At 45.0% G+C, this 26,070-nt stretch overlaps 1 protein-coding gene across 1 annotated transcript in view; it reads left to right on the forward strand.

The window, feature by feature from the left end:
- Positions 1–464: 464 nt before the first annotated feature.
- ECT2L (epithelial cell transforming 2 like) overlaps positions 465–26,070 on the forward strand; it is a gene marked incomplete at both ends in the record, with an annotated part of 92,632 nt that continues 67,026 nt past the window's right edge. Inside the window, 4 exons of the mRNA XM_082252405.1 lie at positions 465–644; positions 9,143–9,255; positions 13,015–13,177; positions 13,536–13,788. Of these exons, the coding sequence (XP_082108531.1) occupies positions 465–644; positions 9,143–9,255; positions 13,015–13,177; positions 13,536–13,788 (709 nt within the window). The remainder of the gene's footprint in view (positions 645–9,142; positions 9,256–13,014; positions 13,178–13,535; positions 13,789–26,070) is intronic.

Consider the following 26,070-nt stretch of genomic DNA (forward strand, 5'->3'; position numbering starts at 1 on the left):
ACATGACATCACTTCTGAAGTAGAATTCTGTCGTGCGGGAAAATTGCAGTCTAGAGCACATTCCAACCAACAGACACCACTCTGGACAAAAGACGGACGACCGGTCGGCGGAAATTCGTTGCGTGTGTACTAGGCTTAAGTCACCATCTCAAAGCATTTTTGAATTTTCTAGTTTTTCAGGTTTTCTAGTTGTCATTTTACTATTGCAGAATTAATACTAATATTGATATCTGCTACATTTAACAATAACAATTTTCTGTCGTCTGCTAGGTTATGCGTGCAAATTATTTTGCACTGTGATAATTCTTAATCGTAATTACAAATATATTCTCTAAGGAGCGAGAAAGTGCTCATTAATGTGTATTGTATTATTTCTTCTTACAGGTTACTAAAGCAGTAGCTGTATGAATAATTCCAGAATTGTTCTTGAATTTATGTAATTTTGTCTGCAGAAACTTGACATGATGAATAGTCCTCGAAGGCTCAGTCCACACAGTATTAAGCAGTGGCATCTGGAGAGTGTGGGGCTCCATGGAAGCAGGACACAGATGCCAATGAAAGATAATAATTTTGATCAAACTGTCAGCTCACAGACACGCTTTAGTGCCTGGACACCAGTAGCAAGCAAATCTTTTAACAAACAGGTAAACATACTGGATGCAAAATTGTTTGCACACAAGGGGCACTAAGGCACTTCTCTTATAATGTATAATTCAACTTTTTTTATGTTATACATCTCTAAAGAGGGGTTGTTTAGTACAGCTATGTCCAAATAAGGGGCAGAGTTGAAGCCCAATTCCGGGAAGATTGAAAATTTTCATCTCCACTGCATGGGGTGGGGTTAACTGCTTTTTTAGTCTATAGGAGCGTAAAAGTACTTTTGCTTACCTCATCCTCTTCACCTTTGCTCTTGTGGTGGACTGTGCCTTGGCGTCCTCACATCCAAGACAGGGCTATAAACCCTGCCTCTGTCCTGATGAGCCTGATGAGGTCAAGACCTTAGACTGCTGAAGTATGGGAAAGAAGACACTGCAAGGACCGGTCTAGCAGCGTGGAGGATTGGATAAGTAAATCTTCTTTTCATGCCCACTAGACCTAAAGAACAGCTAACCCTTGCAGTGAGGGCACATCCCCACTGCAAGGGAGCATTTTTAAGATTCCTTCAGCTTTAAGTATTCCGTTTTCATCAATGTGACTTGCATAGTTATTAGGGATGATCAAACTTTTCAAAAGTTCGGTTCGACCAGAACACCCGAACTTCCCGAAAGTTCGGCCCAGATTTCAGAACCCCATTGAAATCAATGGGACCCGAACTTCAGTAATCAAAAAACACCATTTTGAAGCCCTAAAACCCAATAAATGCCCCTAAAAAGTGCCTAGGGTTCTGGGTCATGCCCCAGGGACTATTAATCACACAAAAAAAATTTCTTAAAAATTGTCATTTTTGATAGAGAGCCAATTATTGAAAAAATGATTGAGAAAAAAAAAAATGAGATTTCTTTGAATTTAGTGTCTGGGGGGTCTAAAAAGTGTACCTGTGAAGTTTCAGCTCTGTAGCATGTCCAGAACCAGAAAAAAAAAGTTTGTTTGTATTAGAACACTTATAGAATAGGGATATGGCTCCGCTATTTTCACACCTTGCCGGTTTTGTAGCAAGCGTTTTTTTGGGCATTTTTTGGGGGTTATTGGAGGCAGGCATAACATCAGAACTTCTTTGTAGGGGTATATATATATATATATATATATATACACACACACTTATATGTATATATACATTTACACCTATATAGGTGTGAAAGTAGCAGAACACTATACTTGCGCTAATGAAATAATTAACGCCCATATGGCTTCTCTCCCATAACACCTATATATGTGTATGTGTATAAATACATATAAGTGTGTGTGTATATATACCCCTATACAGAGGTTCAGATGTTTTGCCTGCCTCCAAAGACCCACACAAAATGCCCAAAAAAAACGCCTGCAATAACACACCTGGGCGGTTTTTTTTTGGCATTCTTTGGGGGTCTTTGGAGGCAGGCAAAACATCTGAACTTCTGTATAGGGGTATATATACACACACACTTATATGTATTTATACACATACACATATATAGGTGTGATAGGAGCGGAGCCATATGCCTGTTAATTATTTCATTAGCGCAAGCATAGTGTTCTGCTATTTTCACACCTATATATGTGTAAGTGTATATATACATACATGTGTGTGTATATATACCTGTGTATATATACCCCTATACAGAAGTTGAGATGTTTTGCCTGCCTCCAAAGACCCCAAAAAAATGCCCAAAAAAAAAAATGCCTGCAATAACACACCTGGGCGTTTTTTTTGGCGCAGGCGTTTTTTTTGGCATTTTTTTGGGGTCTTTGGAGGCAGGCAAAACTTCTGAACTTCTGTATAGGGGTATATATACACACACACTTATATGTATTAATACACATACACATATATAGTTGTGATAGGAGCGGAGCCATATGCCTGTTAATTATTTCATTAGCGCAAGCATAGTGTTCTGCTATTTTCACACCTATATATGTATAAGTGTATATATACATACATGTGTGTGTATATATACCCCTATACAGAAGTTCAGATGTCATGCCTGACTCCAAACATGTCCTCAAAAAAGCCCTATAAACGCCTGCAGCAAAAAGCAGGGTGACAGGCGAGAAGCCATATCGCTGTTCTATATGTGACCTAAGAGAAACGATCTTTTCTCTATAGCGGTCACCCTGAAATGGAAGGGTTTGGTCACCCTGCCATAGCAGTCAGAGTCAGTTAACCCTACACTACACTATGGTCACCCTGGCACTTAACACTTTCCCTACAGAAACTAGATTTTTGAATATAACTAAAGTGGAAAATAGCACCCCAACTACACTAGATATCCCTTTCCTCACACTAATAATTGCTAAATGACACTTTGAAGCAGAAGTAACAGAACTGCTTCCACGTCCCTGTATTACAATGCTAGGAATTTGGCGGGGCTATCTTATATACTGGGGGGCGTATTCACTAATTATTGGCCTCTGGACCCCCTAGTCACTCCAATAACATTTTACTGATGGTTCTGGTCCAATCACGGGCTTTTAAAGCCCATTTCCTGTCCCATTGCATTTTGGTCGGTTCTGGTTGCCAAATTCCGAACTTTTTCAGCAAAAAGTTCGGAATTCGGCCGAATTTCGAACACCCAATGTTCAGGTCGAACCGATGGTCGACCCGAACCGTTCGATCATCCCTAATAGCTATCATGCACAGCGGTAAAGCTTATACCAGCCTTAGAGGAACCATCCTAAATCTTCCATGGTATCTCAGGTTATAGGCAGTCAGGGTTCTGGGTTCCCTAGGAGCATGAGCTTACTTATGGTATGTTTAACTTTGGAAACATTCATCAATCGGTAAAGGAAACTGAAATATACAAAATATAGGCTGTATTTAACATGAAGGGAATGTTATACATTAATATAGAACTGTGGCCAGGCTTTAGATCTTTAAATAAATACATATTGTTAACAGGCAGTAAATTCATTTTTACAGTAGTCTTTCACTAAATGCTTTAGCCTCAGGCAATTCCTTTTCACATTTAGAGCAGAATACATTTCACTCTTGTTTCAACAGTTCAGTTCATTCTGCTATTCCCTCCATAGAGATATTTGGTAGCCTACCATCCTTCTATTTTTTTTAAATTAATTCTTTATTTATAAATTCTGTCTCTTGCATACACAATGCAAAGGAAAGCAGACCAAACCACATGATAATACAAAACAAATGCGGTACAGAATATCCAAAGTTATTCTTAATCAGACTAGTATCAAGTCAGAAATAGTAACTGTAATGAATAAGATACTAATAGATATATTAAGTAATAAAGTAAAAGGTATACAATAATCCTTATGGTATATTTCTGATAACAGTTTTGAAAATCCTAATTTTTAAAGCTGAACTCTAGGGAAAGGAAAATTGCTGCTTTGCATTGGGGCTGTCCCAACATTGTAAGGGTTGAATGCTAGTTTAAGGCTAGGGTGCCACAAAAAGCAGTGCAATCTCCTTCAAGACTGTAAGACCGGTCCCTGAAAAATCTTTGGCGGTCGCAGGTTTTCTGATGTCATCAAGTGCAATGCAGAGCTCATAGTCCTCATTGGATGTAAAAACGCTCAGAGGTAGTCCACTGCCGGAGTGTAGGGAGTAATTGAGAGCAGCAGCTGTAAGTGTAAAGGGGGATTGGGTGAGTAGCACTTGCTTTTGAGGCCCCCTAGACCTAAACAAGCAATTAACCCATTAAGGAAATGAAAAATGGTCAGTCTGCAGCTCCTCCCCTCCAAACCACCCCCCCTATACTGAATATCAAGGTTCTTCTTACTACAGGCGCCTGTTATTTTTATTTATTTGGCGTGGCTGTGGAGAGATCTATGATTGGAGAGAAAACAAGTCCCATCTGCCATCGCAGCAGAGGAACTTGTAATTCTCAGTGGAGCATAAGTGCAGTGAAGTCCATTGATACTTCCTCCTGCCAGATAACTGAAGGTCCATACCTCAGTACAGACCTGCAACTGGAGGAATAGTCTAAGACCCCTTTCATAGGGCTTTCCGAACAGGTCCACCTGTCAGTTTTGCAGGCGGACCTGATTGGACTCTCCATGCACCCCTATGGAGCAGTGGATGTCAGTGGTGACTGCTATCCATTCCGATCCTGTCTGTGAATCCTATTTTCCATCCATCTGGAGGATTGGATCGGATGAAAATGGACAGGCGACCCGTCTTCATCTGATCTCCCAGAGAGGAGAGCTGGGCTCTGACGGGTCCTTCTCTGCACAGTGAGCGGAGACGGACCTATCATCCGCCTGCTCAGCGGGGGGATCGATGGATTGATTTCCCGCTGAGCAAAACGGAGTCCGCTGGGCAAAAAAGCCCATGTGAAAGGGGCCTTAGGGAGCCTGAGCATTGTACAGTGCCTTGAAAAAGTATTCCTACCCCTTGAAATTTTCCACATTTTGTCATTGTACAACAAAAAACGTAAATGTATTTTATTGGGATTTTATGTGTTAGACCAACACAAAGTGGCACATAATTGTGAAGTGGAAGGAAAATGATAAATTGTTTAAAACATTTTTAACAAATATCTGAAAAGTGTGGCGTGCATTTGTATTCAGTATCCCTGACTCAATACTTTGTAGAACCACCTTTCACTGCAATTACAGCTGCAAGTCTTTTTGGGGATGTCTCTACCAGCTTTGCACATCCAGAGAGTGAAACTTGGTCTGGACTTTGGTTGGGCCATTCTAACACATGAATATGCTTTGATCTAAACCATTTCATTGTAGCTCTGGCTGTATGTTTAGGGTCGTTGTCCTGCTGGAAGGTGAACCTCCGCTCCAGTCTCAAGTCTTTTGCAGACTCTAACAGGTTTTCTTCTAAGGTTGCCTTGTATTTGGCTCCATCCATCTTCCCATCAACTCTCTTACCAGCTTCAGCATCACTGCTGAAGAAAAGCATCCCCACAACATGATGCTGCCCCCACAATGTTTCACGGTGGGTATGGTGTGTTCAGGGTGATGTGCAGTGTTAGTTTCTGCCACACATACCATTTTGCTTTTAGGCCAAAAAGTTAAATTTTGGTCTTATCTGACCAGAGCACCTTCTTCCACATTTTTGTTGTGTCCCCCACATTACTTCTCCCAAACTGCAAATGGGAGTTCTTATGGCTTTCTTTTTGCCAGTCTTCCATAAAGACAAGATTTGTGGAGTGCACAATTCATAGTTGTCCTGTGGACAGATTCTCCCACATGAGCTGTGGATCTCTGTAGTTCCTCCAGAGTTACCATGGGTCTCTTCGCTGCTTCTCTGATTAATGCTCTCTTAGCCTGGCCTGTCAGTTTAGGTAGGCGGTCATGTCTTGATAGGTTTGCATTTGTGCCATACTCTTTCCATTTTCGGATGATGGATTGAACAGGGCCCCGTGAGATGTTCAAAGCTTGGCATATTTTTTTATAACCTAACCCTGCTTTAAACTTCTTCATAACTTTATCCCTGATCTGTCCGGTGTGTTTCTTGCAAAAACGAGGAAGAAAGCCGCTCAGGTGCAAGTTCAGCACTCGGTGCAGGTCAGATCCGCCATCCAAGCATGTAGACATCCAAAAGAGAGAGACCGCACTCAAAGGAGTCCTAAGGATTTTTATTTAACATCGGTGTGTTTCTTGGCCTTCATGATGCTGTTTGTTCCAAAAATTATTTAACAAACCTCTGTGGGCTTCACAGAACAGCTGTATTTTTACTGAAATTAAATTACACACAGGTGGACTCTATTTACTAATTAGGCGACTTCTGAAGGCAATAGGTTTATAGGTAGCAGAGTAAAGGAGGTTGAATACAAATGCACAGCACACTTTTCAGATACTTATTTTTTTAAAATTTTGAAAAACATTTATCATTTTCCTTCCACTTCACAAATATGTGCCACTTTGTGTTAATCTATCACATAAAATCTCAATAAAATACATTTACATTTTTGGTTGTAACTAAAATTTGAAAATTTCAAGGGGTATGAATACTTTTTCAAGGCACTTTATTTGCGATCCATGGATCCCAGTTGCAATGCTTTACAGGCTGCAGTGCAATTAAACTTTTTTAAACCAATGTGGGTACATTTTATATATTTTTTCAAAAGGTAAAAAATGGCATTCAGTTCTCTAAACTTTGAGGATGAGTTGCTCCCAGTGCTTGTAGCTACAGACATCAGTAAGAGCATTTAGTGTTCTGTCTGAATGATTATGTTTGTTGCTGCTTCTTTAGTCTTGTTCAGGGAATTCTGTGTGAATTTCTTCTTGCTAAAGTGTTTTTTTTGCAGGTAAAATATGTGTATTTAATCTTTTTTTCTTAGATGTCTGCAGAGCATTGCACCTGTGATTAGCATATCTGAGGTAAAATGTCAGGCTCCTGCAGGCTCTCAGTACAGCTGTCTGCCCATACTTCCTATATGGGCAGACAGTTATTGAACAATAGGAAGAATCAATGCTCACCAGCGCCCCCACATTTCATTGAGAGCTACAAGCTGCCTGCTGCAGTGCCAGTGTAGTTCATTCACAGAACTCTGATGAATAAATAGGAGGGTGGGTGCTGTAAAATTGTCACAGCGGGTGCTGGAAGAGGATCCCTTGAATACAGGTGTAATATGGATATAACAGTAAAAGGGGAACTTAGCCTTTTACAACAACCATGTTTTAGGATTCCTAAATAAGATACTGATGCCTATATAATATAAATATATGATTGTTTAAAAACATAGTTGTACTTTAGCACTAAGAAAAAGTAGCAGGCAGCTCATTCATTTGTGTTTAACAAAAGGTGCTTGTGGGAGGGCCAGTTTGCATTTTTTTCCACAAAACACATTAATCATATTTCATTGTAAAGAATATACTGGTGTATATACCCCGCACCACGTGTTTATAAAGAAGTGAATTAAATAATATATATATTAGTGAATATACTCTCGTGAATAAATATATTAAAACTGTGTATATTGGTAGCAGCTGCTATAGAATAAAAAATGTATGCAGGTAAGTAGTCCAAAGGCTACCTATAGCGCTTGCTTTGAAGATTTGCAATAAAAGTGAATATATTAAATGTCATAAAATGAATAGATATAATGTGTAGAGTAATAAGTTAATAGATCATAATCCATAAAACATTATTAAATATAAAATCCAAAATTCAAAAAAAATCCAGTATATATACAGTATATATAAAGTGAGTGCAAATTTCCAAATAAAAAAGTTCCAATAAATGTGAAATATAGTGAGTCCTTTGTGCAAACTCCTAAACAAAAGTGCAAGTGCTCAGCGCGATGGTTAATCTGTCCACTCAGTGATAATCCTGTGACAAAGGTAAGATTCAATCACTTACCAGACGTTGTGGGTCATGTGTGCCTTATAGCACCATGACCTATCAAGCTTGTTTAGCCGTCCAGGCTCAAAGATCTTTTTGGCTTGCTTCAGGTGGATAAAGTGGTAAGGTCTCCCTCTGTCTCCTCTCCCCTCACGCCTTTGGTATCTTCTGGCTCACTGCATAACATTTAGTAGAATCCAATCCTTCTCAGGCTGCTGGTTGATCATTAAGTCATGGCAAGGCCTGCAGTCTTCAGTATCTTTTCAAGTCCAGATGAAAATAAATGTTGCTTTAGTGCATAAAATTTTAAGGTCGGGAACAGGTAGACCCAAAGCAGAGTCATCGACAACACCTACATCAATAGGTGAGGCTTGAACCACGCAGCAGTGGAGCAGTACAAACAATACAGCGGCAAGTGACAGATAAACATTATGCAGTAAAAACTGCCATAGATGTGGTCTTACTGGTAAATCCCATAGCAATGTAGACTGGAGAGATAGCCTGGAGGTACAAGGCTGCGAGGATGAATTGTGCTGTATATCTTGCAAAATTGTATAGAGCCAGGGCAAGGTCTGTGAATTCCGCAGTGCTGCTCAGTGGATAGTAACTGTGGAATTCCTTTAAGCCACATAAAAGAAATTCGCTAAAAACCCATAGAGTTGTCCAATACTTGAGGATGTGACTAAAGTTGCACAAATAAGTCCTGAAACCAGCACCAGGTGGTTCCAAAGACCAGAACTAATGTGACTAGTCTACTGATGGACAGATTAACCATCGCGCTGAGCACTTGCACTTTTGTTTAGGAGTTTGCACAAAGGACTCACTATATTGCACATTTATTGGAACTTTTATTTGGAAATTTGCACTAAGGACTCTATGTATATATATATATACTGGATTTTTTTTGAATTTTGGATTTTATATTTAATAATGTTTTATGGATTATGATCTATTAACTTATTACTCTACACATTATATCTATTCATTTTATGACGTTAAATATATTCACTTTTATTGCAAATCTTCAAAGCAAGCGCTATAGGTAGCCTTTGGACTACTTACCTGCAATCATATTTCATTGAAAACCTCCTTTGAAGATCATAATAAAAATGTAATTTTGCAGAGTTCACATAATTTCTCCTTGACTTCTCTCATTGCCTTTTGCATTTGCTCTTTGTTCACTTTTACACTTCTTTGCTTTTTTCATTCATTACAATTAATCATACATTTGCTACACAGCTCTTCCAGGAGAGAGCAAATCTCATAGGGCATTGGTATGACCTCTGGACGGACAAGCAGCGCAAACAATTTCTACATTCTATTTTAACTAGGAGCAGCCGATCACAACTGAAGTAAGTACCACCAATGGGCAATTAAAAAGAAAAATACACACTGGCTCACCTAAAGAGAACCTTTGATCAAACAACAGGCAGATATGAAAAATGGGCACCTTTAGGTGGGTGCCAGTTCATTTTTCTGTTATTTGTTTGGGGGGTTATCCATCAGAGTAAGCTTTCAGTGGCTTAGTGCAATTACTCTGTCTTTCTGTTAACAATTAATAAGATACTGGTAACATTACAGGTGCATTTTCTTCAATAAGTTGGCCAATTCATAGACTTGCAATGGCACAAAGAGCAGTAAAGTAAAGCCGTGGCGAAAAGTTTTGAGAATGACACTAATATATATTTAATATATTTCATGGCAATTTTCATATTCTCAAGAATGTTATGAAGAGTTATCAGATGAATTACATTCATTGCAAAGTCCCTCTTTGCCATAAAAGTTAACTTAATCCCATAAAAAAACATTCCACTGCATCTGTGAAGAAGGCTTCATGGCCCCCAAGAAAGTCCAGCAAGCGCCATGACCAGGGATCAGGTCACCACCAGTGGAGAACTTGCCTAGGAATGGCAGCAGGCAGGTGTGAGTGCATCTGCATGCACAGTGAGAAGACTTTTGGAGGATGGCCTAGTGTCAAGAAGGGCAGCAAAGAAGCCACTTGTCTCCAGGAAAAACATGAGGGACAGACAGATATTCTGCAAAAGTTACAGTGATTGGACTGCTGAGGACTGGGAAAAAGTAATTTTCTCTTATGAATCCCCTTTCTGATTGTTTGGTGCATCCAGGAAAAACCTTGTCCGGAGAAGAAAAGACGAGCGCTACCATCAGTCTTGTGTCATGCCAACAGTAAAGCATCCTGAGACCATTCATGTGTGGGGTTGCTTCTCAGCCAAGGGAGTGGGCTCACTCACATTTTTTCCTAAGAACACAGTAATGAATAAAGAATGGTACGAAAACATCCTCCAAGAGCAACTTCTCCCAACCATCCAAGAACAATTTGGTGATGAACAATGCCTTTTCCAGCATGATGGAGCACATTGCCATAAGGCAGAAGTGCTTACTAAGTGGCTTGAGGAACCAAACATCAACATTTTGGGTCCATGGCCAGGAAACCCCCCAGATCTTAATGCCACTGAGAACTTGTGGTCAATCCTCAAGGCGGGTGAACAAAAAAAAAAACAACCCACAAATTCTGACAAACTTCAAGCATTGATTATGCAAGAATGGGCAGCCAACAGTCAGGATGTGGCCCAGAAGTTGATTGACAGCATGTCAGGGCGTATTGCAGAGGTCTTTAAAAAGAAGGGCCAACACTGCACTGTCATTCTCAAAACTTTTGGCCATGGCTGTACAACCACTGTGCAGCACTGCAAAACTGGAGGCAGAACCGGCATATGTTGGACTGTTGCTCCTTTTCATGTCAAGCAAACACCAACATCCTAGTGGTAATCCACTTTTTTGTACTTGTTCCAGAGTCACAATTCATTTTACAAGCATTTGTCTTTTGTCTGTATGGGAGATATGTTTTTTTCTCTCAAAATGTCACAAAAAAGCTGTGAATTTTTTAAAGACCTGCTGGATGAAAAATAGATATGAACAGTGCTATTGAATGTTACTGATGAGCTGAATGTACCTAAGTCTTGTGCAGGTTTGACAAATATTACGAATGTATGGGTGTCGAATCTAAACCCAATAAAGTCAATGGGAACTGAATGTTATATTTGGCAATTTTCTAGACTCATAGGCAAGAGATTGTTAAATAAATGGGGTGGGGGGGGGGGTGTTGTTTCAGTTAGGCATAGCCCTAGATACATGTATCAAAGCAAAAGAAATGTTTTCAAAATTCCATTTGTCGTGAAGCGACATTCGTGGCATTGCAAAACTCCATTAAATAACATGCCTGGGGGATGCCCTGACTCTGCCTGTAAAGTGGTGCATCTGTGTGAGGTACACACCATACTTCAGCAATACTGACGTTTACAAAGAAAATGTGTTCAAATTGCCAGAAAAATTACAGTTCCCAGCTGCTTCAGTCTGTTTGTAAACAGAGCGGCCAAGGATTCTCTTCCTGTTTATCAGATCCTTATCTTAGGTGAGGGTCTGATATTAAAGTGTTAATGGGGATCACTTCAACATAAAAAAAAATTTAAAGCGGTAGTATACGCCGCTTTTTTACTTTTACCTACAGGTAAGCCTTTAATAAGGCTTACCTGTAGGCAAAATTAATATCTCCTAAATCTGCACGGTTTAGGAGATATTCACCCTGCATGCTGCCGCTGACACCAGCGGCGCATGCGCTCTGAAGGTCCGGCGGAGTGAACTCCCGTGCGCATGTGCAGTGACGTCGTCGTGGCTCCGGCCACTCACAGCGCCGAAGCCGCCAAACCGTGAAGAGACGTCGAGGGAACATGACAGCTCCCTTAGCGGTGTCCAGGCGACCGTGTGGGGGCTTCGTTCTAAGGTAAGTATTTCATAATGTGCTAGTATGCGATGCATACTAGCACATTATGCCATTGTCTTACAGGGTTTTTTTTTTGTACTCAGGGGGATACTAACGCTTTAAAACGGGTGTGAGTCTCCCTGCCTATTGTATACCAGGCCCTTTAGGGTTTTAAGGGGGAACTCTGTGCCTGATTTCTAGTGATTCCTGGGTGTAGCAGCTGAAGACTAAGGCAGGCCTTACAAGGTGCGAATTTCTTTCCTGCAACCACGGATTGCAGGAAAGAAATTTGCTTGATCCCCCCATCAACATAGACAGTACTGATGCAGGAATCCCTCCTGCTGAGCCATTGTCTTCTCCCGGTGGGGGGAGGGGGAAGCCGTCCCTGCTGCGAGAAGACAGTGATTGTTGCTAGCAGCTATACCAGCTGCTAGCAATAATCGCAAGTAAAATTTTCCAGGCTGGCTGTACCCAAGTTGATCAGTCAATCAACTTGGTACATTCAGCCTGCCCATTCTCAGTTCGAATTGAACCATCTGTGGCCTGCATAAGAAGTCTCTCTTACATCTAAGAAACCGTTTACTCAATTCATAAATTGGACATAATAGATTTTTTACATAACCCAGTTTGACTATCTACAGCTCCCTTTCCCTGTAGTTTACACTGTAAAATGTCTTGTAGTGTGACTACAAAGATGTCTTTAGGCAACACAGCTCACTACAGGGCATGGCATGTGCATTGTGCCACACTACAGTACAGGTGCATTGATCACTACTGTATAGTGTGCTGGGGTTTCATTACTGTATAGTGTGTTATGGGTTTCATTCACAATAAATGGTACCGCAACACACATTTGAACATGTGTTGGTGCATGTTGAAGTAGCATGCATTTGTTGTGTTGACACAGATGACTCTTCAGCTGTCAGTTTATCAAAATTGCCAGCCACAGGATCGCTGAGAGGCTACCTGTTTGTCCCTATGGAATCGCTCCCTCTTTAGCTGAGCCTGCTAATCCCATCACTAACAATGAAGATTCAGCAGCTTTTGAGCAAACAATGGCGTAACATCTCACTGCCTGTAGCTACAGAGAGTGCGATTTCATAGGGACACACTGTAAACCTTTTATGCAGTCCTGCCATTGGCGATTTGTTGCTACTGGCAGAATCGCCCATGTGTCATCAGCCTTACTGCAACATGATAGTCTGAACGAGCCCTTAATGACTTTTCGAGAACGTATCACAAATATAGCGATTGCTTTTCTTTGGTTTTAGAGATCTTTTACTGATGTTTCTTTAAATTCTCATTCCATTATTCATGTGTTTTTTTGTAGATTTGTTCAAGACTGGTTCACTGAAGAATGTCCTGTCACCAATTTAGACTTTACAACTGTGCTTCCCAGGTTTCTGTCTTTGTACATTTTTTCCTTCCTGAATGCCCATGACTTATGTGTCGCTGGACGGGTCAGCTGGCACTGGAAGTTCCTCGCTGAGCAGGTACAGTTTGCTTTGTTACAGTTATCTATGATATCCTGTCTTGATGCATTTTTGTTAATTGAATGGGCATATCTTGATTACTAGGCAGATTTTAAACACGGACAGGGGAATTCACAAAGACCAGTGCTACGTTTACCAAGCACAGTTTTTATTTATGAAAAGTGAGCAAAGAATTCCAGATTCACGGATCTGATGCAGACAGCTCTGTGAATCTGTCCAAAAACTAACAGAAGCAATGCAACTGATCATAAATCAAATTAAAAAATCTTCTAGTAAAACATTCCTTTTACATAAATACAATGTAGCTGATCAAACAGATTATAACTTCTCTCTGTGTTCCCTGACATAAATTATACAGGATTGTCTGTGGATGCCAAAGTGCACCAAGTTTGGCTGGTTTTTGCCATACACTCCAGCAGACAATGAGTATGGTGCATGGAAAAGGCATTATATCTCCTGTGCCTGTAGCCTGGACTATCTCACTCCGAGGGAAGCTGCAGAGACATATGGTACTTTGAATGAGCCTAAGGAAGGAAAAGAGGAGCTGAAGGAAAAACTACAGGAGAAGTGGCTGCGCAAAATGCTTCGGGAAAGACTGTCGCTGCAAAAAAGTGAGCATTTGTGTACACTGGTTAGCAAACGCATGAAAATAAAATATGACCGTAAAAAAACTGTACTTTGTAAAAGCGGTGACAAATAATAATTTATCTTTATATGTATATTGTAAAAAATCTTTATTTTATAATGAAGTTTTGAATAGACTAAAGCATAAGGGCCCCATCAATGAGATGAAGGGAGAGAAGCAGCAGAGGGAAGATGATGTATAATATAATGCATAGTAGGACAATCCCAACAACCTAACTATCCAATGTTGAGAGGAAAAGCCAAGTGAAGTATCTTAAGAACTGCCAACGTCCCAAAAATGAACAAATACATGCAACCGAGACACCCCTAAGGGACTTTGAGGCAGTTGGAAAATAGGGTAATAGTGTTTAAAAGACTGACACCAATTTTATTTGTATACAATAATAGAAAAACGGACAGAGGTCCATAAAACATGTACATACATAAATACAAATGCAAAGATTTATTTTAGAAAGTACCCTACTACTGGAAGCTACGACCCACAATAGCTGCCCGCAAGATTTGGACTAGCTAGGAGGAATCTCACAGTCCAACCCGACATGTTTCGATGTGATTCCTTCTTCTGGGAATTTGGGGTACAGGGAAACCTATGAGGTAATAAATGACAAGTAACATTAAAATAGGGAAAAAGACAATCTGGAATGTACATAGTGATGTATTCGGTGTATATAGACATCATAATACAGTACAAGAGGCTACTTACATTTACATATGTATACTGTACTCTTGTACTGTATTATGATGTCTATATACACGGAATATATCACTATGTACATTATAGATTGTCTTTTCTCTTATGTCCTCCGACAGTCGCCGCCTCTTCATATTCGTCACTAAAGGGGTTATTGACCTTTTCTCCGTAGGAGTAGCTAGGCAACAGAATATATTAATATCAAAGCTTTTAGCATATCCCACACCCAGGGGGTGGTCCCCTCAGTCAATACCTCCCTGCTTCCTGCATTTCCAACTCAGTTTCTAATGCCTAGCTCAGGAGTAGGTTGGGCTGTTCCTGTGCTGGGGCTCTTAGTCTCAGCTTCTTTTCTATTTTTGATTTTATTTGGACTTTTTTCTCTTTCTTTTACCTAGCTGTTTATTTTCAGCGTTAGTTAGCTTCTTCGGATGAAGATGATCGTGCAGCGCTGGGTCTCAGTCTGGCCACCCTGGATCCCAGGGCTCAGGGCCAGGGGCTTCCCAGCCTGCCATCGAGCGTTCAGCTTAGGTTTTGCCCTGGCACATTGAATGACCCATCCCTGTTCGCTGCAGGGATGCTATCGGTGAGGTGGCTACCTCACTGGACGCCATTGCGGTTTCGCACCGCAATTCCACTGCGTCATGCTTGCGACACTCCCTGTCCTCAGTGCAGCGGTTTGGTCGCTGGAGCAGGCTCCCCACGCCATCCGGACTGGTAAGTGTAAATCTATGTGGGGACCTGTCTATTTGGGTGTCAGTCTGGGACTGTGTGACCCTGCATGTCTGTGTGGCTGCTGTGCTCCCTGTCAGATTCCTGTGGAATTGCTGCCTGTGTGTGGGCTGTGAAGGGGGGGGGCTCTCCCGCTCTGCTGGGTGAATACATGAAGCAGTCAGATTTGGGACATGCTGTGCGGCGATCGCTGCGGCGACCCGCCATTTTTTAGGCAGAAATCGTGGTGGCCGATCCTGAGTGGTTAGACACGGCGTTTTGGCGCCAAGCGCCGCCATTTTAGCGGCGATCGCTCAGGCCACATGTCTTCGCCATTTTCTGTTTGCCCAGAAGAATCCTCAGCCTTGCATAGGCTTCATAGGGACGGTCAGTCTTGCATCACTTCCTTTTTGCTCTGGGACAGCGATCGGTGGCAGCAGCCTGTGTGATCTCTCCAGGTTTTTACCTTTCCCTTTTTCCTGTATTCCTTGCCCAGTTTCTTGTCCCTGTGGGGGTCAGTGTATTCAGTGGGTGCGGTGGGCTGCGCTCGCCGCGATCTTAAAGGGGCAGTACCCTTTTCTTACTAATTTGCTGGGGCATGGATTCTCAGGATTGCAAGTTTCCTCCCACCTTGGTGGGGGGCCAAGGGGCTTCTGCTTCCCCCGAGGGGGCTGATCTGGCCACTATTGTGGCAAATTTAGCTGCTCAGGTGCAGATGCTGGTGGCTGATCGATCCACAAAACGGCCCAGGGTGTCTATTTCCTCTGATTCAGAGGGCGATGGGGCTGCTATGGCTGGAGTGCCCTTTTCAGGGTCTCACTCATCCCTAGACCTTGTGGGGTCTGACGGGGAGGCTGAGGTGAAGGGGGTTGATAATTCTCCCCCTGGCTCGTCTGAAGAGCTTGCACTCATGGATGAGTTGGTTGCTTCTATCAAGCAAACGCTGCATTTACAGGATGAACCATGTCCTCCAGTTTTGATGTCCTCTTATGGGACGCAAAGAAAGCGCAAAACATCGCAGGTTTTTCCTTGCTCTACGGAGTTTCAGCGCGCTGTTGATGAGCAATGGCGCAATTTAAAGAAGCCTTTTGCTGTGCCGAGTAGGTTCAAGCTGCATTATCCATTTACACCCGCCACTGGTGAGCGATGGTGTGTGCCGCCTCAAGTGGATCACGCGGTGGCGATTTTAAATAAATCCACTGCGATCCCTGCTGAGGATACCCCGGTGTTCCGGGACCCGACGGACAGGAGATTGGAGTCTCTGGCCCGTCATGCTTATACGGTTGCTGGTTCCATGTTGAAGCCTATTTTTTCTTCCATTATGGCAGCCCAAGCTATTGCGGATTGGACGCAGGTGCTCAGGCGCACCCTGGTGGCTGATTCTGCCCCGCCGACAACTTTGGCTATGGTGGATCAAATTCATCAGGGTGTCATGTATTTGTGTGATGCGGACTTAGATATGGTCCCTTTGGCTGCGCGCCTTTCTAGTGTGGCAGTATTGAACCGTCGCCTGATATGGCTGAAATGTTGGTCTGTTGACCAATCTTCTCGCAAGACTTTGGCTAATTTGCCCTACACGGGATCTCGCCTTTTTGGCGAATCCTTGGATACTTTGATAAGGGTATTTCTGGGGGTAAGAGCACTCTCTTACCCCAAACGCACAAAAATGTTTGTTCGTGGTAAGAAGAATACATCGTTTAGGGCCTCTCAGGGGTCCTTTCGTGCCTTTCGGTCGCACTATAAGGGCAAGCCCTTCAAGGGCCAAGGTTCCCAGAAGAAGCCGTGGGTGGGTAAGCAGAAGTCCGGCCAGTTCGGGTCTGCTGCCCATAACAATACGGCCTGAAGGGACGCCCTCACCCAGTTCTGGGGTGGGGGGACGTTTGCTCGGTTTTCTTCAACCCTGGCTGGACCGCATTCGGGACAGGTGGGTTCAGGAAATCGTTCGATCTGGATACAAGATCGAGTTTCTCTCTCGGCCGGTGGGCACATTTTTCCCCTCAAACCTTCAGCTGACTCCGGAGCGATTGCAGGATCTGCACCTGGCGGTGCGGGACCTGCGGGCCCAGGGAGTGGTGGTCCCGGTGCCTCATCGGGACAGATTTCGGGGGTTCTATTCCAATCTGTTCACTGTGCCCAGAAAGGAGGGCAAGGTACGTCCGATTCTGGACTTGAAAGCTCTGAACCGCTTTGTGCGGGTTCGCAAGTTCCGCATGGAATCCCTGCGCTCGGTGGTGGCTGCCCTGGTTCCGGGGGAATTCATGGCCTCCATCGACTTGAAGGATGCATACCTTCACATCCCCATTTTCAAGGGTCACCAGAGGTACCTTCGATTCGCCATTGCGGAGGATCATTACCAATTCGTAGCGTTACCCTTCGGTCTCGCTTCAGCTACGCGGGTTTTCACCAAGGTGCTTGCGCCGGTTCTGGCTTTATTGAGAGCCCAGGGCATTTCTGTCCTGGGGTATCTGGACGATATCCTGATTCGGTCCGCGACCAGTCAGGGTCTGGTGAACGACCTGTCCATCACGATGCAGACTCTACAGGAGTTCGGTTGGACGATAAATCTTCCAAAGTCGACGCTGTGTCCGTCGGTTCGTCTTCCCTACTTGGGAATGATCCTGGACTCTGTTCAGGCGAAGGTCTTCCTGCCGGAAGACTAACTTCGGACACTTCAGTGCGAAGTCAGGTCCCTCAGGGACAATCAGTGCTCGTCCCTCCGGACGTGTATGAGGTGTCTGGGATTGATGGTTTCGGCTTTCGAGGCGATTCCCTTCGCCCAGTTTCACGCGCGGGATCTTCAGGCGGAGGTCCTAGCCAAGTGGGACGGGCGTCCGCAGTCTCTGGATCTGCGGCTGTCGTTGAGCCGCCTCACCCGCAGGGGTCTTTTGTGGTGGCTCCAGTCCCCGGCGGTGTCGGGGGGCAAGTCCTTTCGTCCTTTGTCTTGGACGGTGATCACCACGGATGCCAGCCTGTCGGGCTGGGGTGGTGGTCTGGGCGTTCTGTCCGCCCAGGGAACTTGGTCGGAGGAGGAATCCTCCCTTCCGATCAACATTCTGGAATTGCGAGCGATAAATCTCTGTCTTCTGCGTTGGACGGACAGGCTTCAGGGCCGTCCGGTTCGGGTACAGACGGACAATGCCACGGCGGTGGCCTACATCAACCACCAAGGGGGCACCAGGAGTGCCCGAGCGGCTCGGGAAGTAGCCGACATTCTGTCTTGGGCCGAGACGCACGTCCCAGCGATATCTGCAGTTCACATTCCGGGGGTGGAGAACTGGCAGGCGGATTATCTGAGCCGCCAGACCCTGGACCAGGGAGAATGGTCCCTCCACCCGGATGTCTTCCAGATGTTGTGCGCGAAGTGGGGGTCCCCAGATGTGGATCTGTTCGCGTCTCGTCTAAACAACAAGGTGGAAAGGTTCGTGGCAAGGACGCGCGATCCTCGGGCAGACGCCTCAGACGCGTTGGTGGCGCCCTGGCATCAGTATAGTCTGATGTATGCCTTTCCACCGATTCAGCTGCTGTCCAGGCTCCGCCGCAGGTTAGCCTCGGAACCGCACACGGTGATTCTGGTGGCACCGGACTGGCCTCACCGGTCTTGGTACGCAGACCTTGTGAATCTGGCGGTCGACGCCCTGTGGCGTCTACCACTTCGGGAAGATCTCCTGTCTCAAGGACCGATATTCCATCCTGCTTTACAGTCGCTGGCTTTAACGGCCTGGCTGTTGAAAGCCAAGTCCTGAAGGATAGGGGTCTCTCCCCTGAGGTCATTCCCACTTTGATCAAGGCTAGAAAAGCCTCCTCGGGAAAAATTTACTACCGTACTTGGAAAGCATACTTTGCCTGGTGTGAGTCCAGGGGATATTCCCCTCGCTTGTACTCGGTGTCGAGAGTGTTGGCTTTCCTTCAAACGGGCGTGGATCAGCGTTTGTCGTTGGCCACGATTAAGGGTCAGATTTCTGCGCTGGCCGTTCTTTTTCAACGCCCTGTGGCGTCTAACTCGTTGGTTAGCACCTTTGTTCAAGGGGTGCGACATCTGGTCCCTCCTAGGAGGGAGCCTTTGCCTCCATGGGATTTGAACCTTGTTCTGTCCGCATTGCAACATGCTCCTTTTGAGAAAATCAGGGAGATCTCGTTGTCTCTGTTGTCCAAGAAGGTTGCCTTTTTGGTGGCTATGACTTCGGCTCGCAGTCATCGGAGTGTCGGAGCTGGCGGCCTTGTCCTGCAAATCCCCGTATTTGGTGATTCACTTGGATAAGGTGGTCTTGCGACCTAACCCGTCTTTTCTTCCGAAGAGGATCTCGGAATTTCATCTCAATGAGGATATTGTCCTGCCTTCGCTTTGCGCGAAGCCTAAGCATCCGAAGGAGATGGCATTGCATTCCTTGGATGTTGTTAGGGCAATCAGGGTTTACCTGTCATCTACAAAATCCTTTCGCAAGTCGGATTCCCTATTCGTCCTTCCAGAGGGACCTCGGAAGGGCATGGCGGCGTCGGCTGCGACCATCGCCAAATAGATCAGACAGACTATTGTGCAAGCCTATGCTTTGAAGGGGAAGGTTCCTCCTTTTCCTGTGAAGGCGCACTCTACCAGGTCTCTGAGTACGTCTTGGGTCTATCGTCATCAGGCTTCTGTGGCCCAGGTGTGTAAGGCGGCGACTTGGTCGTCCGTTCACACCTTCTCAAAATTCTACAAAGTGGATGTTCAGGCATCGGCAGATGCTTCCGTTGGCCGTAAAGTTCTTAGTGCGGCGGTGCCTTAGGGTCCCTTGTTTGGGCCCTTGGCTGTTGAGGTGTTTTTGCCCCTAGGTTACTTGTTCTTTCCTGGGTTGTTGCTCCTGTTGAGCACGTTTTTCCTGTTGCCCAGTTGGTTCTCTTTCTCTGATGTGGGTACTGCGTTGCTTTAGGCGGGGCAGCTTTTTTCCCGCCCCTCATGTCTACACTGCTATGGGACGTCCCCATTAGTGACGAATATGAAGAGGCGGCGACTGTCGGAGGACGTAAGAGAAAACTGAATTTTTGTAAAATCTTACCTGTAAAATTCCTTTCTCTGAGTCCTCCGACAGTCGCCGCCCCCGCCCCTCTTTTGGGGTTTGTTTATGTACTCTACTGCTATGCTACTGAAACTGAGTTGGAAATGCAGGAAGCAGGGAGGTATTGACTGAGGGGACCACCCCCTGGGGGTGGGATATGCTAAAAGCTTTGATATTAATATATTCTGTTGCCTAGCTACTCCTACGGAGCAAAGGTCAATAACCCCATTAGTGACGAATATGAAGAGGCGGCGACTGTCGGAGGACTCAGAGAAAGGAATTTTACAGGTAAGATTTTACAAAAATTCAGTTTTTCCCTCTTTATGTTAATTGTCATTTATTACCTCATAGATTTCTCTGTACCCCAAATTCCCAGAAGAAGGAATAACTCCAAAACATGTCGAGTTGGACTGTGAGATCCCCCTAGCTACTCCAAATCATGCAGGCAGCTATTGTGGGTCGTATCTTTCAGTCTACTTTCTAAATGAAGTCTTTGCATTTGTACTTATGTCTGTGCATGTTTTATGGACCTCTGTCTGTTTTTTTTTTTTTAATTGTATACAAATAAAGATGGCGTCAGCCTTTTAAACTCTATCACCTTGTTTTCCAACTGCCTCAAAGTCCCCGAGGGGTGTCTCTGTTGCATGTACATGCAATAATTGTAACTGTTAACTATCCAATGTTGGTATCATATACATCCTGGCATATCTACAGTACACACTTTCTAGTCATAATGCACCTGAAAATGATGTCAAAGGAAAGCCCTAGAACATTTTATATATTTTGATGTATATTTGTAATTCATTTTAGGGTTCTTATTTCTGACCCCATTAAGGTAATTTTCTCTCACTTCTTGTCCATCTAATGCCTATATAAGAAGTGAGCGAAGCAAGTTATCAATCAGACAGAAAGGAGCAGACAGCATTAAATTATGAAGTATGCATAGGCGTGCGCACAGGGTGTGCCGGGTGTGGCTGGGTACACCCTAATCACCTAGGGCACATTAGCATTATCGCTCTGTTTGCCAGTGAGGAGATGGGAAAGATCTCCCTCGGACCTGCTCTGCCATAAGAGAAGTGCCACACACTTCTATTTCACTTTGCCAGCAGGAAGAGTAATGTACCGGGGCCATATACATGTAGGCAAACACATGCATGTGTATTTAAACTTTGGGGTGCACACCCTAATGCAATAGGCTGCGCACACCTATGGAAGTATGATTGAAATTTATTCTTTACCTACTGTCTGTATATCCCCATTGGAGAGATTTTCTGTCACTTCCTGCCCTGAATGAGGAGAAACTCCCAATAGAGAAACAGATTGTAGTAAAAATCTAACAAGGACTTTAACTCTTCAGATTCAGAATACTTTATTAATCCCAAAGGGAAATCATTCCATCTAAAAAAAATTGATCTTTTCCTGTTGTTGGGTGTTAAGGAAAGACAGACAATTATCAATGTGTTTAAATCTCTACCTTCCATAAGAATACAGAGGGTGCATAATGTACAGCATCTCACAAAAGTGAGTACATTCTTCACATTTTTTTAACTATTTTATTATATCTTTTCATGTGACAACACTGAAGAAATTACACTTTGCTACAATGTAAAGTAGTGAGTGTACAGCTTGTATAACAGTGTAAATTTGCTGTCCCCTCAAAATAACTCAACACACAGCCATTAATGTCTAAACCGCTGGCAACAAAAGTAAATACACCCCTAATTGAAAATGTCCAAATTGGGCCCAATTAGCCATTTTCCCTCTCTGGTGTCATGTGACTCGTTAGTGTTACAACGTCTCAGGTGTGAATGGGGAGCAGGTGTGTTACATTTGGTGTACTCGCTCTCACTCTCTTATACTGGTCACTGGAAGTTCAACATGGCACCTCATGGAAAAAGGACTCTCTGAGGATCTGAAAAAAAGAATTGTTGCTCTACATGAAGATGGCCTAGGCTATAAGAATATTGCCAAATCCTGAAACTGAGCTTCAGCACGATGGCCAAGACCATACAGAGGTTTAACAGGACAGGTTCCAATCAGAACAGGCCTAGCCATGGTTGACCAAAAAAGTTGAGTGCACGTGCTCAGCGTCATATCCAGAGGTTGACTTTGGGAAATAGAAGTATGAGTGCTGCCAGCATTGCAGCAGGGGTTGAAGGGGTGGGGGGTCAGCCTGTCAGTGCTTAACCACTTGCCGACTGCTCACAGTATATTTACTGCGGCAGTCAGCCCCTCACAGGCAGAGCGACGTAGGTCTACGTCGCTAGCCTGTGAGGCTCTGGGGAGCGAGCGCGCACGCCGCCGAAGGGCGCACTCCCGCTCGGTCACGGATCCCCCTGCGCGTGTGACCGGCGGACCCGATGTCCGCCGGTCACTCGGCGATCGTCGGGGGAGAGGGAGAAAGTCAGGCGGCTAGTGTAAACAAGCCGCCTGTCATTCTCCCCGGTGTAGAAACGATGATCACATGGTTCTACTATGTAGGACCGTTGATCATTGTTCCTACACCTCAAGCCACAGCCAATCACAGTTAGAATCACGCCCCTAGGGACACACACAGCCCCTCCCTCTCAAATAAAGTTAACCCCTTCACTACCAGTGTATTTTTACAGTAACCGTGCATATGTATAGCACTGATTACTGTAGAAATGTCACTGGTAACCCCAAAAGTGTCAAAAATGTCAGTCAAGGGTCAGATCTGTCCGCCGCGATGTCGCAGTACTGCAAAAAAAATCGCAGATCGCCGCCATTACGCGTTAAAAAAAAAAAACAACAAAAATGACAGAAATCTTTCCCTTTGTTAGTAAATGCGATAACTTTTGCGCAAACCAATCAAAATACACTTTTTGCAATTTTTTTTTTACCAAACATAGGTAGCATAAAACAAATTGGCCGAAAATGTAAAAAAATTTTGATTTTTACATTTTTTTGGGGGGGAATTTCATATAAAAATATGTGAAAAATATTGTTATTTTTGCAAAATTGTCGCTCTTTTTTTGTTTATAGCGCATGATCAAAAAATCGCACAGGTGATCAAATACCAAAAGAAAGCTCTGTTTGTGGGGAAAAAAGGACATCAAATTAGTTTAGGTACAGCGTCGCACGACCGCGCAATGGTCCGTTAAAGTCACGCAGTGCCGAATCGCCAAATACCCCCTGGTCAGGAAGGGGGTAAAATCTTCCGGGGCTTAAGTGGTTAAACCATACGCCACACACTGCTTTGAATAAGTCTGCATGGCTGTCATCTTCTGAAGATGATGCACAAGAAAGCCTGCAAACAGTTTGCTGAAGACAGGCAGACTAAGGACATGGATTACTGGAAACATGTCCTGTGGACTGATGAGACCAAGATAAACTTATTTGGTTCAGATGGTGTCAAGCAGTGGAGGCTGGTGAAGTTTTAAGATGGGGGGGCGCAAGACCCCGCCCTTCTATTTTGGCCCCTCCCGTTTCTCAGAAGCCACACCCCTTATAGACCCCACCCATTTTGTCCCCTGTATTTTGCTTGCGTGAACCAATTCTCCCAATATATCACATATTAAGGGCTCCATCAGTACTAGTATATCCCATAATAGGGAGCAGGGGCCCTATTATGGGATACACTGACAGAGTGGCACAAACCCCACAGTACAGGCCCCTTGTACAAACCCCACAGTACAGACCCCCTAGCACAGACCACACAGTACATGCCCCCTTTCAATGTAGTGACCAGCGTACATGCCCCCTTTCAATGTAGTGACCAGCGTACATGCCCCCTTTCAATGTAGTGACCAGTATACATGCCCCCTTTCAATGTAGTGACCAGTATACATGCCCCCTTTCAATGTAGTGACCAGCGTACATGCCCCCTTTCAATGTAGTGACCAGCGTACATGCCCCCTTTCAATGTAGTGACCAGTATACAGGCCCCCTTTCAATGTAGTGACCAGCATACATGCCCCCTTTCAATGTAGTGACCAGCGTACATGCCCCCTTTCAATGTAGTGACCAGTATACAGGCCCCCTTTCAATGTAGTGACCAGTATACAGGCCCCCTTTCAATGTAGTGACCAGTATACAGGCCCCCTTTCAATGTAGTGACCAGCATACATGCCCCCTTTCAATGTAGTGACCAGCGTACATGCCCCCTTTCAATGTAGTGACCAGCGTACATGCCCCCTTTCAATGTAGTGACCAGCGTACATGCCCCTTTCAATGCAGTGACCAGCGTACATGCCCCCTTTCAATGTAGTGACCAGCGTACATGCCCCCTTTCAATGCAGTGACCAGCATACATGCCCCTTTCAATGCAGTGACCAGCGTACATGCCCCCTTTCAATGTAGTGACCAGCGTACATGCCCCCTTTCAATGTAGTGACCAGCGTACATGCCCCCTTTCAATGCAGAGACCAGCGTACATGCCCCTTTCAATGCAGTGACCAGCGTACATGCCCCCTTTCAATGTAGTGACCAGCGTACATGCCCCCTTTCAATGTAGTGACCAGCGTACATGCCCCCTTTCAATACAGTGACCAGCGTACATGCCCCCTGCAGAGGTATGGCAGTGGGAGAGATGGGATCAGGCAGAGGGATGGAGGTGGGAGAGATTGGATCAGGCGGTGGGCGGGATGAGATCAGGCAGAGGGATGGAGGTGAGAGAGATGGGATCAGGCAGAGGGATGGTGGTGGGAGGGATGAGGGCATGAGGCAGAGAGGGATGGCAGTGGGAGGGATGGTCATGGGATGAGGCAGAGCAGAGGGGGATGGCAGTGGAAAGGCTGGATGGATGGATGGATGGATGGTCATGGGATGAGGCAGAGCAGAGGGGGATGGCGGTGGAAAGGCTGGATGGATGGATGGTCATGGGATGAGGCAGAGCAGAGGGGGACAGCGGTGGAAAGGATGGATGGATGGATGGTCATGGGATGAGGCAGAGCAGAGGGGGATGGCGGTGGAAAGGCTGGATGGATGGATGGTCATGGGATGAGGCAGAGCAGAGGGGGACGGCGGTGGAAAGGATGGATGGATGGATGGTCATGGGATGAGGCAGAGCAGAGGGGGACGGCGGTGGAAAGGATGGATGGATGGATGGTCATGGGATGAGGCAGAGCAGAGGGGGATGGCGGTGGAAAGGCTGGATGGATGGATGGTCATGGGATGAGGCAGAGCAGAGGGGGATGGTGGTGGAAAGGATGGATGGATGGATGGTCATGGGATGAGGCAGAGCAGAGGGGGACGGCGGTGGAAAGGATGGATGGATGGATGGTCATGGGATGAGGCAGAGCAGAGGGGGATGGCGGTGGAAAGGCTGGATGGATGGATGGTCATGGGATGAGGCAGAGCAGAGGGGGATGGCGGTGGAAAAGCTGGATGGATGGTCATGGAGGACTGACAGGACAGGAGGACCACGAGGACTCACCGGTGGTGATGTCTTCTTCCAGCAGATGACCTCCGGTGGTCTGGTCTCCTCTCCGGTGCCGCCGCCACTCCCGTCCGGTGTCCACCCGACTCCATCGCCCGCGGTCCGGTCCACTGCTGCGAGTGACGTCAGCGGGGTCAGCGTTGGATGTCCTGGATGCTGTGATTGGTCCAGGCTGGAGGCTGGACCAATCACAGCCAGGAATCCACGAAGTGGGGGTTTCCAAGGAATCTGCCTTGCGCCCAGGTTACGCCCCCCACGCCCCCCAGAAGGCAGCCAATCGGCGCCTCTTCTGGGTGGTAACCCCACCCCCCCACCCCCTCCACATCGGCTGGCGGCGGCGAACGCAATTTTTTTTTTTTTTTCAAACTTTATTGCTCGTTTTGCAATCTTTTTTTTTTTTTTTATCTTTTTTTTTTTT

Source organism: Pelophylax lessonae, assembly GCF_965119305.1.
Source record: "Pelophylax lessonae genome assembly, chromosome: 3".
NCBI classification, from domain to species: domain Eukaryota; kingdom Metazoa; phylum Chordata; class Amphibia; order Anura; family Ranidae; genus Pelophylax; species Pelophylax lessonae.